Source organism: Branchiostoma belcheri, unplaced genomic scaffold (genome assembly GCF_001625305.1).
Source record: "Branchiostoma belcheri isolate BF01 breed outbred unplaced genomic scaffold, Haploidv18h27 scaffold13, whole genome shotgun sequence".
NCBI lineage: Eukaryota > Metazoa > Chordata > Leptocardii > Amphioxiformes > Branchiostomatidae > Branchiostoma > Branchiostoma belcheri.
The window spans coordinates 2,163,047-2,178,596 of record NW_017802713.1 but is presented as its reverse complement, the minus strand read 5'-3'; the positions used below and the strand labels follow the sequence as shown (position 1 = coordinate 2,178,596).

General features: G+C 39.4%; 2 protein-coding genes across 2 annotated transcripts; one reads left to right on the top strand and one right to left on the bottom strand.

Annotated features, from left to right (window-relative positions):
* Window positions 1-1,720: 1,720 nt before the first annotated feature.
* LOC109463690 (sulfotransferase 1C4-like) lies at window positions 1,721-6,072 on the top strand. Its single transcript, XM_019760540.1, has 6 exons — window positions 1,721-1,868; window positions 2,604-2,830; window positions 3,544-3,670; window positions 4,272-4,366; window positions 5,442-5,628; window positions 5,889-6,072. The coding sequence occupies exons 1-6, from the start codon at window positions 1,721-1,723 to the stop codon at window positions 5,999-6,001; spliced, it is 897 nt and encodes a 298-aa protein (XP_019616099.1). The 3' UTR covers window positions 6,002-6,072.
* A 42-nt stretch (window positions 6,073-6,114) lies between these two features.
* On the bottom strand, window positions 6,115-10,431 carry LOC109463819 (uromodulin-like). Its single transcript, XM_019760691.1, has 5 exons — window positions 10,337-10,431; window positions 9,304-9,365; window positions 8,377-8,754; window positions 7,487-7,552; window positions 6,115-6,476 (listed from the first exon to the last, which is right to left on the bottom strand). Exons 2-5 carry the CDS (start codon window positions 9,356-9,358, stop codon window positions 6,283-6,285), a joined length of 693 nt encoding a protein of 230 aa, XP_019616250.1. The 5' UTR covers window positions 9,359-9,365; window positions 10,337-10,431; the 3' UTR covers window positions 6,115-6,282.
* Window positions 10,432-15,550: the final 5,119 nt, after the last annotated feature.

Genomic DNA, 15,550 nt, shown 5'->3' with positions numbered 1-15,550 from the left:
CATTCCATGTTTTTACCTTATTGGGGGCCCGCATGCCCTTTTCCATAGAGCATAATTGGCTGTTCCAATTCTACGTAGAGCGTAGACAGACCACTCTAATTCAACGTAGAATGTAATTGGCGCGTTTTGCGTAGAGGGTATTCGCCATTTTGATTCTACGTAATGCGTTGTAGCCACTTGGAATTTATTATAAAGCGTAATCGAGAAGTTTCCGAATTCAGCGTAGAGCATTGTCAGGACACCGCCATGCAAGCCCCCCTTATTGGCAGACTGTTTCTGCTCTTGAAGATGAACTGTTGTAATAACTAAAATAACTTATTAAGGCCACACCAATTTAATTTGTTGGTTCTCGGATTTTTTCAGAAAAAACATAAAGCGACAGGGCGAAAAAAAATAAGAATAAAAACAGGTCTAGGCATCCTATTATAGGCTTAAATGCTATGGAATGAGCCATGAAGTCAACACAAAAGGCTGGGTTAAAATTTAAACATTGAATTTTGAACTTTTAATCAAACCACTGCAATGATAGATGGGAAAACTGTAACAACTAGGAAGAAAAGGACTTTCCTCAATTGTTGGGGGCAAAGCATCAGCATTTTTCAGTTGATTCAGGACCAGAATCAAATTTTTTTTTTTTTTGCAAATCAGAAAAAAACGAAGAGGCGAATCCGAGAACCAACAAATTAAATTGGTGTGGCCTAATTACAATGAGAAAACATTGATGTGTGTCATGGACATATTTCAGTGCAACAAAAAATACTAGTATTCTGTAATGTATAAGCTGTGATGTTTCTACATACAATTTGTCTAGTCACTCTAATATTGCTCAGGTTTCATTGAATTGTAGCTAAATTTTGTGGAAGCTAGATTTTAAAAGTAGTTGAAACATGGATATGCCATATTTTATGATAAATGTATAAGCTGTGATGTTTCTACATGCAATTTGTCTAGTCACTCTAATATTGCTCAGGTTTCATTGAATTGTAGCTAAATTTTGTGGAAGCTAGATTTTAAAAGTAGTTAGAACATGGATATGCCATATTTTATGATAAATTTACATGTGGGTTTTATATGATAACTACAACTGCATTCTTGAATGTGTTAGTTTATAAAATCACTTCTCTGTTGCAAAATGTTGTGTAATATAAAAATGCCCCAAACAATAATACAGCTATGGGTGCAAACTTCAAGTCAAATTAGTTTGACATGTATAACATAGTAACTGTTGTACTGCAATGTGTTGTATACTATTAGCATGGATTGCACAATTACAATGGTTATATATCATTTTGATATATTCATAATGTACAAAATGTAACTAGTAATGATGACAAGTAATGTACCTTTGTAACTGGCTTGGCTAATTACGTTGCACTTAATAAAGATATAACAGTCCTTGTTCTAATTTTTGTTTGGATTGTGGCCCTTTTTTTCTATCATGGAATTAATTAACAATCTACATTTGAAATATTACGTTACATAAAATATCCCCGTTTTTTGTTGTTGCCATGTTTGAGAATTTGTACAAAATAATTAAAAGATTCATCAATTGTGACTTGACCTCACATTCGTGAGGAAATTTCAAGTTCTGTGACAGTGTGAGGAAATTTCAAGTTCTGTATTGAGCAGGTGCCATACAGGTTAAGCTGACAGGCATCGTATGTCTGGTAATCAGGTTCTGGGCTAAATAAGGGTCAAGGGTCAAACCACTCAAATCGTCATGTCAGCTAGGAAGCAGCAATCTGGCGGATATTTCACTTATAAAGGGGTTCTGTTTAACAGCAAAGTGAACGCAGACTGCCTGAAGAATATTGAAACTTTGGAGGTTAAGGAGGACGATGTTTTTGTGGCAACGTATCCAAGATCAGGTAAGTCTGACTGAGCAAAGTCTAAGCACTAGTGAGTCTGGTATCAGAACAGCAAAACTTTGAATTTCAAAGTTTTGCTGTTCTGATACCCCGTACCACTCGTACAATATCCTTGTCTGAAGTTTAACGATCTAGAAATTCTTACCATTGTATAAATGGTAATCAAATTCAGTCGGTTTCGTGCCCTCAGTCTCCTTTCCGGTGTCATTTTTTGTTAAAATTATGTAATACATATTGTCATAAAGTGCCTCATGGTGTCGTCGACCTTTGACCTCAAAACCTGATTGCACAAATTGAAATATAATATATGGTTGAAAAAATACTCCTTGGCGATGTGAGTTGTTCGACGCTTATCAACCAAATTAATTTCTACAACTAACTATAATTTTATGGTGATAGATTGCAGAGAATCAGTCCTACAGAAAAAACATTGTTTTTCCTCTGTTTCTTCCTCTTCTTCTCCAAACTAATAAGGTCAATGACCTGAACCAGACGGCTGTCACCATGGTAACTGGTGTTGGGTTACGTTGTGTTGCAATTTTATAGCAGGAGGGATTTAGACTTCTGTCACCATATATATGAATGTGTTTGAGTAAGAATTACTAGTAATGGAGCAGACCATGTGCAAAGGTAAACATTATCCATTTGCCTTGCAATTGTTACCTGTCTAGTTAAATCTTTATTTAGTCTTCCTTAAGAATCTTTTTTTCTTCCCATCATTTCAAAACTAACCAGGCACCACGTGGACAGAAGAGATCCTGTCTCTTATCTACAATAGAGGAGATGTGGGGAAAGTGAAGACCACTCCCATCTACACCCGCATCCCTTACCTGGAGTACCAGTACTTCCCAGAGGGGCAGACGGAGTACGACAGGTTCTTAGAACTGCCCTCACCACGTCTTGGAAAAACTCATCTACCTTATAACATGCTTCCCAGGCAGCTACAAGAAGGAAGAGGAAAGGTACGAATCTGTGAATTACTTTTGTCCTGTAACAGTTATTATTCCACAACAACAGGTGGCAAGGTGGTCTTGTTAAAAATAGAATGGGTCTGCCTATATACCAGAATACACTGGAAAACACCAGAATACACATATAGGAGGCTTAAATCTACCGGAATACACCCTGCATTGATGAGATAACAGCCTAAGTCGCTGTATTTTAGCATAAAATAACTTATACCAAGGACATCCAATCATTGCTTATACGTAGCCCAGGGAACAAGAAATCACTTAAATACTAAATCGGCAGAGGCGGCCCGGCCAGTCCCCATGTTTGTTTGTATATCATATATGTGTATATGTGTATTCCAGTGTTTTCCTGTGTTTTTATGTGTATTCCGGTAAATAGGCAGACCGTGTTAGAATTAACTTAGATTTAGAAGCTAGCTAAACATTCTGGGCTTGAATCCCCATCAGGTCTCAATGTTGTGCCCTTAGAAAATGTACTTAACACCATTTTCATTGGAGCATTTCTCTGCATTTCAATTCTAATACAAAATGACACTATGTGCCATTCAGTAATTGTATCACGTACATGTAGTTTCATGTAATAATGACCTAAATCAAAAGTATATATTATTTAGAAGAATGAAACTTCGTGGCTGTATGTATGTTGCTACTTGAGATCATATCTACTATATTTATAACATTTTTTCCTATATTGATTGTTCCAGCTGATCTGTGTAGCACGTAACCCCAAAGATGTGGCAGTCTCCTACTTTTATTTCCACAGGATGAACCGAAGTTTCAGAACACCAGCCTCGTGGGACTCCTTCCTATCTGACTTTATAGCAGGGAATGGTAAATACAACAACATTGTGTTCTTTTCACTGTGTTTGTCTGTGTTTCTGTGTTTGCGTTGGATGGCGTAATGGTAGTCAGAGCATTTGGGTATGAAAGGGGCAAGACACGGGTTTGATCCCGAGTTGTACCAGGGACATGTCTGAATAGAACAATTGCGCCCCGATGTTGTGCCCTTGGGAAAGACACTTAACACAACTTTCCTCTCTCCACCCAGGTGTGAATGGGTACCTAACTTCGGTTGGGGAAAGTCGTATTGTGGTCACCTGGTGGCGCCGAATGGCAGCTAGCGCTGCACACTGACTCTTGCGACAGTTCCACAAAAGTGTGTGGAGCAAATATGTTATATGTATCATGTGTATTATGTGATTGTAAAGCCTTCATCACTTCAGCGCTATAAAAGGCTGTGATTGCATGGGTAATGTTTGACCGATAAACCATTTATTATAGGATGTTTGGTACGCAGATAGAAGTTAGGTCAAAGGTCCCAGAAATGGTTATCTCTTTTACTGTCTTCTACATGCATATCTTTTGCCTTATATGGCAGCCAGTGAATTCCAAAGAAGTAACAACTGTTATTCTTTTGTTTTCTCCATAACAGTTGTTGGAGGATCTGTTTTCGACCATGTCCTAGGATACTGGGCTCATAGAAGCAACCCTACAGTGCTCTTCATCAAATATGAAGATATGCAAAAGGTATGCTTCTTAATATACATGTACATATATATATACTAGTATATATATTACACTAATACAGTGCAGTCATAAGCAGGTGGAATATGGGTTTGCGGAAAAGGCAGGCTAGCCTGCAGCTTTTGGGTTTATGGAAAATTGGGCAGGGCTAGGGATACTTTGCAGGCTATCCTTTCTGTGACCCAAAGGGTGTGCATGGGGGTTTGGCCTCTAATAAATTTACTTATCTTTGCAGCTATGGGTGGGCTGTTTGGGGTGGTAATTACTGCTATTAGCAACTCGAGCAAGACTTAGTCATAGAAACTATGTTTCTATTTATGCAGAACTTCGTCAGTGGATAAATGCAGTGGAAAGGTGACTGAAAAACTCACCATGAAAATCATGAAAAGGAACAAAATTGCTGCTAATACTTCAAGATTTACAGTGAATTTAATGATTGTGCCCATTTAACAGATATGTCGCATATTACCAGTAACTTAATGTGGAATATCATACACATATTCTTATGTCAGAACATAGTAGTGCTTTGCAGTCAATCTTTAAGTTTTTCATGTCACAAATACCTATATTTTTCTGGGGGAAACATCCACAGGACTTATGAAAAACTTAAACTTTTCTCCAACTCAAAATTTGACTCACCAGAAATTTTCGACCGAATCACTCAGTCTTCCTCAGCTATCTGACCCAAATGCTGTGGACACGTGATTTTTCCCACGTGTGACGTCAGCAAAGGGTCAAAGGTTGTCTGAAGTCGATATCGCCCCCCGTCCCGGTTGAGCGATGGTTGAAGTGCCCTGATGTATATGGCCTCTTTTATGCCTCTCTTGAAGTAATCCTGTTCAGTATCCAAGATTCTGACCCCCTCCAAATCCACTGTGTGTCCCGGTGATTCTATGTGGATGTGCTGTGACACCTCAGATGCAACAGAACTGAGGAAGCTAGCTAGCATCAGATAGCTGAGGAAGACTGAGTGATTCGGTCGAAAATTTCTGGTGAGTCAAATTTTGAGTTGGAGAAAAGTTTAAGTTTTTCATAATGTAATTTACCAACTCAGATGAACTTTCATGCTGATCCACAGGACTTACATGGAAGTGTTAAGAAATTAGCAGACTTTGTGGGATGTGAGTTGCCAAGTGGAGCGGTAGACAAGATTGTGGACCACTGCTCGTTCAGGTCCATGAGCGAAAATCCCATGACAAACTACTCCAAACACCCGGATCAACGCTGTCGTTTTGACACCTCCAATGCAGAATTTATCAGGAAAGGTAGGTGTTGAACACTCTCTGATTGGGTTTGTGAAAAAAAACTCGTCCAGTGAAGACTGTCTGACTGGACAGGTTTTTCCTCCTCCTGGACTGGACAGGTTTTTCCACCAACCCCTCTCTGATTGCCATGACTCAGAATGTACATTAGATTGTATTTATAATCTCACATTTCCTAGTGTTATGAATATGTATATAAAGGAGAAACTTGGAGTGCAAGATTCTTTTTTTAATGTACTTTTCTTGTTTTTTTTCTTCTTTAGGGATTGTAGGCGACTGGAAGAATCACTTCACAGATCAGCAAAATATAGCTTTTGACAAGATGTTGGAAGAAAAACTATCTGGTACAGGCTTGGAATATGATTTTGACATCTAGTACTCTACATGCCTCTACCTCCATGCTGGTGGATGTTCAATGGATCCAAGATGGCTGCTGGTAATTCCAGATGCACATACATGTAGTTCTAAAATGGGATTCTCCATAGTATGTTTTTTTTAAGTGCAGAGGTAAAAAAATGTTTCTGTTGAGGTAGAGAAAATCAAGATGTGTCAGGTCTGAACTACTAGTAATGAGTTCTATGCGTCTTTAACCCACCAAGATGGCGGACGCTAAACCTACTACGTCACAAGCCACGTGAGTGCAATCAACCAATAACGTCACTCGTCAATTGTCGGTACGCTGTATTTCCTTCTGACGGGGCTGGGCGACACGTGCACGCTTCTCTCGTGACCGTAGCGCTTGCCCTTGTAAAGTATCAGTCCGCCGCCGAAGAACAGTAGCATGAAGACGATACACAGTACAGGAACGATCACTGCCGCCGTGTTGGTGGTACCAGCTGGGGTGTTGGGACCTGATGAAATGAAATATACGATAATGAATTATCATGAAAGTTCATCTGTGTTGGTAGTAATAATGTTGAACTTTATTCCAATACAAGGTTTACACAGAAATCAAATTTTCAATGACCACTGTCGCCTTCATCAGGATAATGAATGACCAATCACTTCAAAACGTAATCTTGCGAGAGTTACGGTTACAGACACGTGAACTTATTCACACGAGAATTTACGGATCTATGAAATAAGCAATTGATCAAACGTGCCAGGGAGTCTATATCATCCACCGTCTCTATTAAGTGATGGCTGGAGTGCCCTGATGAATATGGTTTGAAGTGATTGGTCATTCATTATCCTGAAGAAGGTGACAGTGGTCGTTGAAAATTTTTATCTCTGTGTAATCCTTGTGTTTGAATAAAGTTCAACATTTTACTATTACGTTGATGAATGTTAGACATCCAGGTAAACAATATTCGAAATCAAACTCTACTACTGGATAAATTATGGAGATAACTTCCAGATGTTTCGAGTTACATCCGTCACTCTTCTTCAGCGTCACTAAATGAACTGTGAGAACAAGTCGACATTAGTACTAATCACAAGGATATTAACTAGAAAACCAGTTGAATATGATAAAGACTCGTAAATATCACTGTTATGTAAATGGCGTAAATGAAAATGAAATGTGTAATTTTGCCAATTTTAGTATTTTTGCCATTTTGATGTTGTTAAACTCTACCATCAGAGAGAGGATAGATACAATGTATGTGATTATGGATATTAAAGAATTGTCATCAATATTTTTATAACTTTTACATCAACAATATTAATCAATTACAATGTATTCAGAATCAATCAATGTGTAAAATAAATAAAATGAGGAAGACCAGAGTGACTGTTCGATAACTCTAGGTGAGAACATTTATCTTTTGTGTTGGAACAAAAGTTTTACCTTTAAACAAATAAATAAAATAGTTATGTTAATATTTAGTCGATTATTAGTAATATTATAGGCCATACTTACGGGCACAGCCTGGTGTGAAGTTAGAATTTGAGGAGGTTGTTCCGGCAGGGCATGGCGTCTCTGTCCCTGTGAATTATCAAGGGTTAATGACCTGCCCGAGGTGTTTATGACTGGCCATAATGACTGGCCAGTGACCTATAACCATAAGTTAATTTCAAATTCCTACCATAAGGCTAATTGCAAAAAACAAGGATAAAAGAACATAGAAACAGAGTACAAAATAACTTCAAAATCTACATAATAAAAGGTCTAAAACTATCGCTATTTCTAAAACTACGTCTGAAGGTTTTTACTTATTTGTGGGTTGGTAGTTAGGCCATGTTGATTTGATTATATGGATGACATCCGCTCGCGCATGAATTTTCGGCCGTTTCCAAAAAAAAAAAGTTTTCAACCATACTGTAAATCGTACAAAACAGTTGCAAAATGAGCAAAAATATACCATAACTTACAAAAAAAAAATCAATAAAAACTATACCAATGTCGTAGAATGCCAAAATCAAACGAAAAAAGGCGAAATTGTAAAGAAATGAACTTGAAGACTAGATTATTCGCCAAACCATATTCTGTGCCATTTGCTCAACCCTCATGACCACGTAGATTTCATAATGAAAAACTTTTTTTTTTTGCTAAAACTTTTTTTTTATTCGCACGCGCGCATCAGTTTTGGGGCTCCCGGAGGATGTCATCCATATAATCAAATCAACATGGCCTTACAACAGTACATTACGCACCCATGGGTTTTATTCGAGGGTTTTCACTGGACATAGAAAATATAAAAAGATATCATTCTAACAGCAGTTATAAACTCATCCAACTTTATATGCTCCTTCTTAATAAAAACAGTTTTAAATCCGCAATTAGAAATGCACCTGCTAAGTTTTCCTTACCTGCACAGTACGCCATGTCGCACCCTGGCGGACTTGTCAGGTAGTACACGTAGAACCCGCTACAGTTTCTAACCCGGATGTCAACCTGTAAGCCACAGCAATCATCGCTTTGACGAACACAGACAGTTCGGTTGACCTCGCCGTCCTGAACGGCCGGATGGCCCCCGTTTAACCACATGGGTTCCCGGGTACCGCATGCAAAATTGGGCGGGCAGGTGGTGGGCATCTCCCCGCCCGCGGCACTGGTGAAGCGGTACCACCCCGTAGAGAGCCCGCGGTCACAGAGTAGAGTAGAGTTCGTGGTGGCATTGTACTGCACGCTGCGCTTTGGCTCGTCATCTGCCGTGTAGTCTGTACAAGTGTCCGCCGTACATAACACTGAAAAGGAAGACACAAGTATATCTATATTAACGTACTGATTGTATGTATATGTAAAGAAAGAGAGAGAGAATGGTTTTATTCACACGCACACTGTTAAATTATACACTTATAATTAGTATACATTTGTCACAAATAAGCAGCTATGTCGTTTTACAGTAGCTGAATTGAGTTGTGACATAACGTGGAAGCAAACGTACGTTACAACAATAAAATTATCTCAGATACTTGCTGAAATGATATTCTTTCGATGAGTGACACATAATTATTGACAGATAACGTCCGAAGTTATTAAGCATAAAGAGACTCTTTTTACACAACCAAGTCTTTTATTCAGCCATTTCGGTGACCGTCTGTCACCTTCCTCAGGGAAATTCTGACTGGTATATCAGAATATCAGTATATCAGAATTGCCCTGAGGAAGGTGACAGACGGTCACCGAAACGACGGCTGAATAAAAGACTTGGTTGTGTAAAAAGATTCTCTTTACTCAGTGACTTACCAACCTGATGAAACTATTCGCTGATACTCTTGTACAGATATCCTTACCTTGTAAACAACAGCATGCGACAACCCAGCATACAGCACGGTAGAAACGGACCATTTTAAGTCTGAAATTAAAACGGATAACAAAATCAAGACACGTGAATGGTAGACCACAACTGGGCACTATATGGATGCATTCACTCTGACACCAAGACTCAACTCGTAGTCGTCTAGACTAAATGTAACGGCAATGCGCATTGTCACACAAATCATGGTCAGGTACAAAGCCATGTTTATTCTACATGGACTCGATTGTTGCTGACGATCGTTTGGGTCAACCGGCACAACAGATGGACGTGACTACATGTATGTAAGATTCACATGTTACAAACTTGGATACTTTGGCAACACGAGGTTCTATCATAGCCCATCATGACCATGTGCTAAGTATATGACTATCACCACTCATCAAATACTATGAACACTGCGGTAGCATTGGGTACTAAAGTTAGACTGACACACTCTGACAGTTACAAATGACCATGTAAAGGGTCACCCATAAAGGGACGAATATAGGTACCCTGGTTCTTTGTACCCCAGTCTCTTTGTACTGGATAGCTCTTTGTTGGCGTTTGTTTCAGTCTTGGTCTAGAGATTATACTTATGATAGACAATTTTTAATCGTATTATCTCGTAAACTACCGAATGTCGCAGTTTGAAGCTGTATGAGACCACCCAATGCTCGATGTTCCACTCTTGCATAACCGCCACAGACATCAGGAAGCACCGTTGTTTCAGTATATGCACTGGCGTTAAAACCAAAAGGATAGTACCTAGTAGGTCTCTTATGCTTTCCTTGAACGTCACAGTTTAAAGTTTCTTTCCCCGTACGGCCAAGCTTTGGAATTCCCTCCCTGACAAGTGTTTCTCACCAACCTACAATCTACAGGCTTTCAAATCAAACGTTCACCGCCATCTCTTGACATAAGCCATGTTTCTCTCATATTTCTAGTTCAATGCGGAGAAGTGGTCGCATAGGCCTTGCATTGAACCACTCCGTTAAAAAAAAGATTCCTGATTATGACAGATTGCTCACCTTGTGCTGTTTTGAAGGGATGCTCACGAGCCGTTACCTGTAAGCTCCACCATAACACGATTACCTTTTAGCGTGTTGTTGACACAACGTCCAGGTGAAGGGAACACGATCTTCTGTCTGCCGTACATCGATATGGGCCCTTCTGTTCACATCTGTTTACTTAAACGTAAAGCTGATACGTCTGTGAGAAATGTGAGTATATGGCGTAGATATACGTAGACGAGTGTTAGGTGTTCTATATCTCAGCTGGACTTACAGATAGCCTCCATAGCATGCCAAAAACTGGGGGTTTTGAGGATCTTCATAGCCTTTGGGAGCTTTTATGTGCTATTTTCTGATTGCATATAGACAACATAGCCGGCCTGGCTGAATTACCCCCGTTTTTAGAACTGGGCTAATCAGAAAACAGCCGAAGACCACCAAACCCCCAGTTCTATAAGCCTGCTACGGAGGCTAAGATACAGAGATATCTGCGTTATAGGTCCCATTCCCACTTGGATAAAATTGTCCGGATCGAGCCGAATTGATTCGGCTTGATCCGGCTCAATCCGGCTGAAACCAGCTCAAACGAATCAATTCGGCTCGATCCGGACAATTTTACCCTAGTGGGAATGGGGCCATAGTTTGCAAAGTGATTGTTCGAAGGAGACAGCTATACAAAAGATTTACGTTTCTTTTATTAATGGTGCAGAGACGGAAAGAGGTCACATATCAATAACTACAGATGGTGTGATAAAAAATTATATTATGTATTCAGGTGCATACATGATTATTTTTTCACATCTTATGCAAGTAATATAGCTCTGTCACTGTATAAATCTAAGCCTTTGCCAAGTAACCGTGTGCTAAGGCCTGTAAACTGTACTCTTCTTGCTTTATGATATCAGGCGAAATCATAAAATGTTATGATCGAATTCGAATCTTATCATAACTTTTGTTTTGTCTTCCTCTGTTTTCAAAAAAGAAGTCAAACCCAGTAGTTTTTACTAGTGGTTTCTTAGTAGTTATCAGTGGTTCTATGTGTACTAATTGTCTGTTTTTATACCATATGTTTCTTCTGTTCCTGCAATTAGCCCTCGGGCAAGAATTTGCAATAAACAATTATTATGATATCATTAATCTTATACTTCATTTTATAGTAAGAGAGTCTTGGCCAAAAGGAAGTTGGCCAAATGTCGCAGATAGCCAGTACCGTTTGTCAACGACTTATAATATTTCAGCTCTGTGAATGTTAAAAACAAGGACATATTCTTAACGTAGTGTATTGGTTAATATTGTCACGCTCATTTGAAGTATGGCTTTAAAAAGGAGCTTAGGCCATGTTGATTTGATTATATGGATGACATCCTCTGGGAACCCCAAAATTGCGAGCGTGCGAATAAAAAAAAAGTGCAAAAAATGTTTCCTTCGTTATGAAATTTACGTGGTCACAAAGGTTGAACAAATGACTTACATTGTAATACACAGAGTATGGCGAATAACAATAATAGACTCTTCATTTTCATTTCTTCACATTTTGTTTTTTTCCTGAATTGATTTCGGCATTCTATGACATTAGTATAGTTTTCCAATACTTTTTTTTACAACATACGACATATATTCGCTCATTTGTACGATTTACAGTATGGTCGAAAACTTTTTTTTTCGGAAACGAAAATTCATGCGCGCGCGGATGTCATCCATATAATCAAATCAACATGGCCTTATATCGGCCTCGCAAAAATCCTGTCTTAAGTAGAGACACTAGTAAGACGAGCAAGTGTTCTCGGAGACTGTTGAGGACTAGGTTGTTCCTCCATCTGAATGTATTCAAAGTTGTTCAGTGCTATCGGGTGGCCATCTGCCGAAGCCCCCATCTCGTCGTGGCGCTCGGCTGTTCGGGCCTGTTCGGCGGGCACCTCGTACTGGTTGTCGCGACGTCTTCGGCGGTTTTCGTGACGGCGTTTCGCCCAGGCCATCCACATGCCCAACCCCAGCACGACACAGGCTACAGTCGGGAAGATCACTTTGGTTCCGTACGAGGCCCATCCCTGGTAGTGGTACGGCTCTGTATTAAAGGAAAAGAAGATAGATTAGGCCACACCAATTTAATTTGTAGTTTCTCGGATTTTTTCAGAAAAAAAATATAAAGCGACAGGGCGAAATGAAATTAAAAAAAAGGCCAAGGCACCCAATATGATAGCCGGAAATGTTACGACATAAGCCTTGGAGTCTACATACCAGGCTGCTTTGAAATCAAAGCAATAGATTTTGAACTTTTAATGAAATAAAGTTGCATTGCTACATTGAAAAATTTTAACAACTAGGAAGAAAAGGACTTTCTTCAAGCGTTGAGCATTTTGCAGTTGATTCAGAACCTAAAATATTTTTTTTTGCAAATCAGAAAAAAATAGACAGAGCAAATCCGAGAAACAAAAAATTAAATTGGTGTGGCCTTATATAGAAATGCAGTTTTTAGGGCTTGGAAACCAGATTTTTCAAAGTCAATATTCTAGTCACTTATCTACATATTAAGTTGAAACAACACTATCCCCAATGTATATTGACCCTCATGGAGCAAAAATGCCCAAAATTCTGATGAAAAACGGTTACTGGAAGGAACTGGATTGATTTTTAAGGTACCGCCCAGAAAATAAAGGACTAATATTGGGGCTAATTTCTGCAGTTTTAAATGCTTAAGTATGAAATGCTGATTCAAATGTGCTAATGTGGGATAGTATGTTTCAAAATAATACAGATTGCCTTAGTCAGAATATTTGCAGTCTTGCCGCCCTGAAATTGCATTAGATGCCTTTAATGAGTTTCCAAGATCTACTACTATTGATATCTTTTCACCTTTAGTGTAGCCGGGATTTCTTTCTCAGTTTTCTTTTTTTAAGAAACCTTTGACTGTTCACTCATTCTAGATCTCTTGACCAAGCAGATGTCGTACCAACAAAAATGCATGGAAATGCACTGTTTACTACATTAAGTCACACACAAGATAATGTACTATCCAAGCAGAGGTTTGGGTTTTGGGTTATTTTTGGTGTGTTTTTAGGATCTTTTTATCGGGGTTTCTTGTTTGCACTGCTGGAATTTTTTTCACCCCCCAAAAAAATTCCAGGGAAACAAATTCCAGAAAAAAAAAAAGAAACCCCGATAAAAGCCTGCCTACCTGCCTAAGTGCCCAGGCCAGGTACTGGCCCCTTGCTCCCCTCCGTCAGGTTCCTCCAACCAGTTCTGTCAAGAGCGATAGCCTCAGCTACACTTAGAGTAATCCCTGTGTCACTCTGGATCTGATCTTTCCACCTCTTGGGTGGTCTTCCCCGGGGTCTAGGGTTTTGGAAGTCCTGATGGTACGCCTTATAAACTAGGGTGTTTGTCGGTCTACGCATCACGTGCCCAAACCATCTGAGCCTTCTAGTGCGTATCCTGTCAGTGATGGTTTGTTCCGCCCCAAGTCTTGACCGGATTTCTGCATTTGGGATGCGGTCCCGCAGGGTGATGCAGAGTATCACTCTTAAGCATCTCATTTCAAAGGATAGCAGTAGAAGTTCGTCCGATTTTTTCAGGGTCCATGTTTCACATGCATATGTAGCAATTGGCAGGATAAGTGCTTGGAACAGCCGTACTTTGAGGTTTTTGCTAATATCCCTTCGGTTCCATACTGTTTTTCTGAGCCTACCAAATGCAGAGGCAGCAAGCGCTATCCTCCTCTTAATGTCGCTAGTCGTGCCAGGGACGACACTTCCAAGAAAGACAAATTCAGGGACCTTCTCAACTGCTGTGTCTTCTATCATGATGTTATCTGTTTCCTCACTAGTGATAACTTTACATTTTGCCGCATTGACCTTTAACCCCCATTTTTTACATGCAGACTCAAGTTCTGTTGTAGAGATTTGAAGTTTTCTAAATATAGCTGCTATAAGAGTGGTGTCATCAGCATATCTCTCCTCAGTAGAGAGGTTGTCATGTAGCTGAAAAGTGGGATCAAGACTTTTCAGCTCATCCATCACAAACTCAAGAAATATGTTGAAAGATTCCCGTGCAAAAAAAGAAACCCGATAAAAAAATCTAAAAACACGCCAAAAATAACCCAAAACCCAAACCTCTGCTTGGAGAATAAAGTTGACAGACATTCTTGTCAGTAGGTTGTCTGTAGATTGTTTATATATCAACAGATATACGGCGTTTCTGTTGCATTACATGTACATGTATATACAACCTCTACCGGTTCAGTGTAGCCTGGGTTCCAGACCTATTAGGCATCCAATGCGATTTCAGAGCAGCAGAACTGGAAATATTCTGAAAAAGGCAATCTTTATGATATTGAAACATACTGCTTCACATTAACACATGTCAATCAGTATTTCATACTTTGGGTATTTAAAACTGCAGAAACACGCCCCAAGATGAGTCCTTTATTTTATGGGTGGTACCCTAAAATCAGCCCAGGGCCCTTCCAGTAACCATTTTCCGTCAGACTTTTGGTCATTTTTTTCTCCATGAGGGTCAACATACATTGGGATAGTGTGGTGTCAGCTCAGTATGTAGATAAGTGGGTAGAATATTGACTTTGAAAGTTCGGATTTCCAAGCCTTAAAAACTGCATTGGATGCCTTTAGGCCACACAAAGTAAATTTTATGGATGCCGGCCGCGCGCGCATTGATTTCGGCCTGTTCCTAGAAAAAAGAAATTCCACTTCCTGTAACTATGACCAAAGAGTCACGACAGTGTTGCATATCGTCAGATTGACGTGAAACCCGTAACGCGAGAACAGGGCAGGACGACAACTGCTGTTACACCTGATTTATTGCTGTTTTGATTACGAATAAAAGACTTCTTGCTTGTTACACTGTGTCACCTCATTCAAATTGTGCCCTAACATTTGTCGTCTCTTAGTATATTTCTTATCTAGGCATCTTGTTTTTTAGGGCCCTTCTTGTTTTTTTTCGCCCTCTCGCATTAGATTTAGGGTCTCCAAAGGATGTCATCCATAAAATTTACTTGGTGTGGCCTTAAGTATTATAACTCCCGTAAATAGCTATTTGCGAAGAGGATGTAGGACTCGGGAGGTATAATATGTCTGGTAACCAGGCTAGGTTCAGTGACAAATTGTGAAATTGTCGACAAAATAACAAACATCAATTAACTACATCAACAGTTAAATGTAGCTCAACACAAATTGGGAATAATCAATCTAACACTGTTCGGAATATATAGTCTCAGGT

Bases quoted from the DNA above. Each gene is read 5' to 3' on its own strand.
- LOC109463819 (XM_019760691.1), bottom strand. From the start codon at position 9,358: ATGGTCCGTTTCTACCGTGCTGTATGCTGGGTTGTCGCATGCTGTTGT. The intron at 7,553-8,376 runs GTAAGGAAAACT...GATAATTCACAG, and splicing joins CGACATGGCGTACTGTGCAG to GGACAGAGACGCCATGCCCT. The intron at 6,477-7,486 runs GTAAGTATGGCC...TCATTTCATCAG, and splicing joins CTTCACACCAGGCTGTGCCC to GTCCCAACACCCCAGCTGGT.
- LOC109463690 (XM_019760540.1), top strand. From the start codon at position 1,721: ATGTCAGCTAGGAAGCAGCAATCTGGCGGATATTTCACTTATAAAGGG. The intron at 3,671-4,271 runs GTAAATACAACA...TCTCCATAACAG, and splicing joins TGACTTTATAGCAGGGAATG to TTGTTGGAGGATCTGTTTTC. The intron at 4,367-5,441 runs GTATGCTTCTTA...GCTGATCCACAG, and splicing joins AATATGAAGATATGCAAAAG to GACTTACATGGAAGTGTTAA.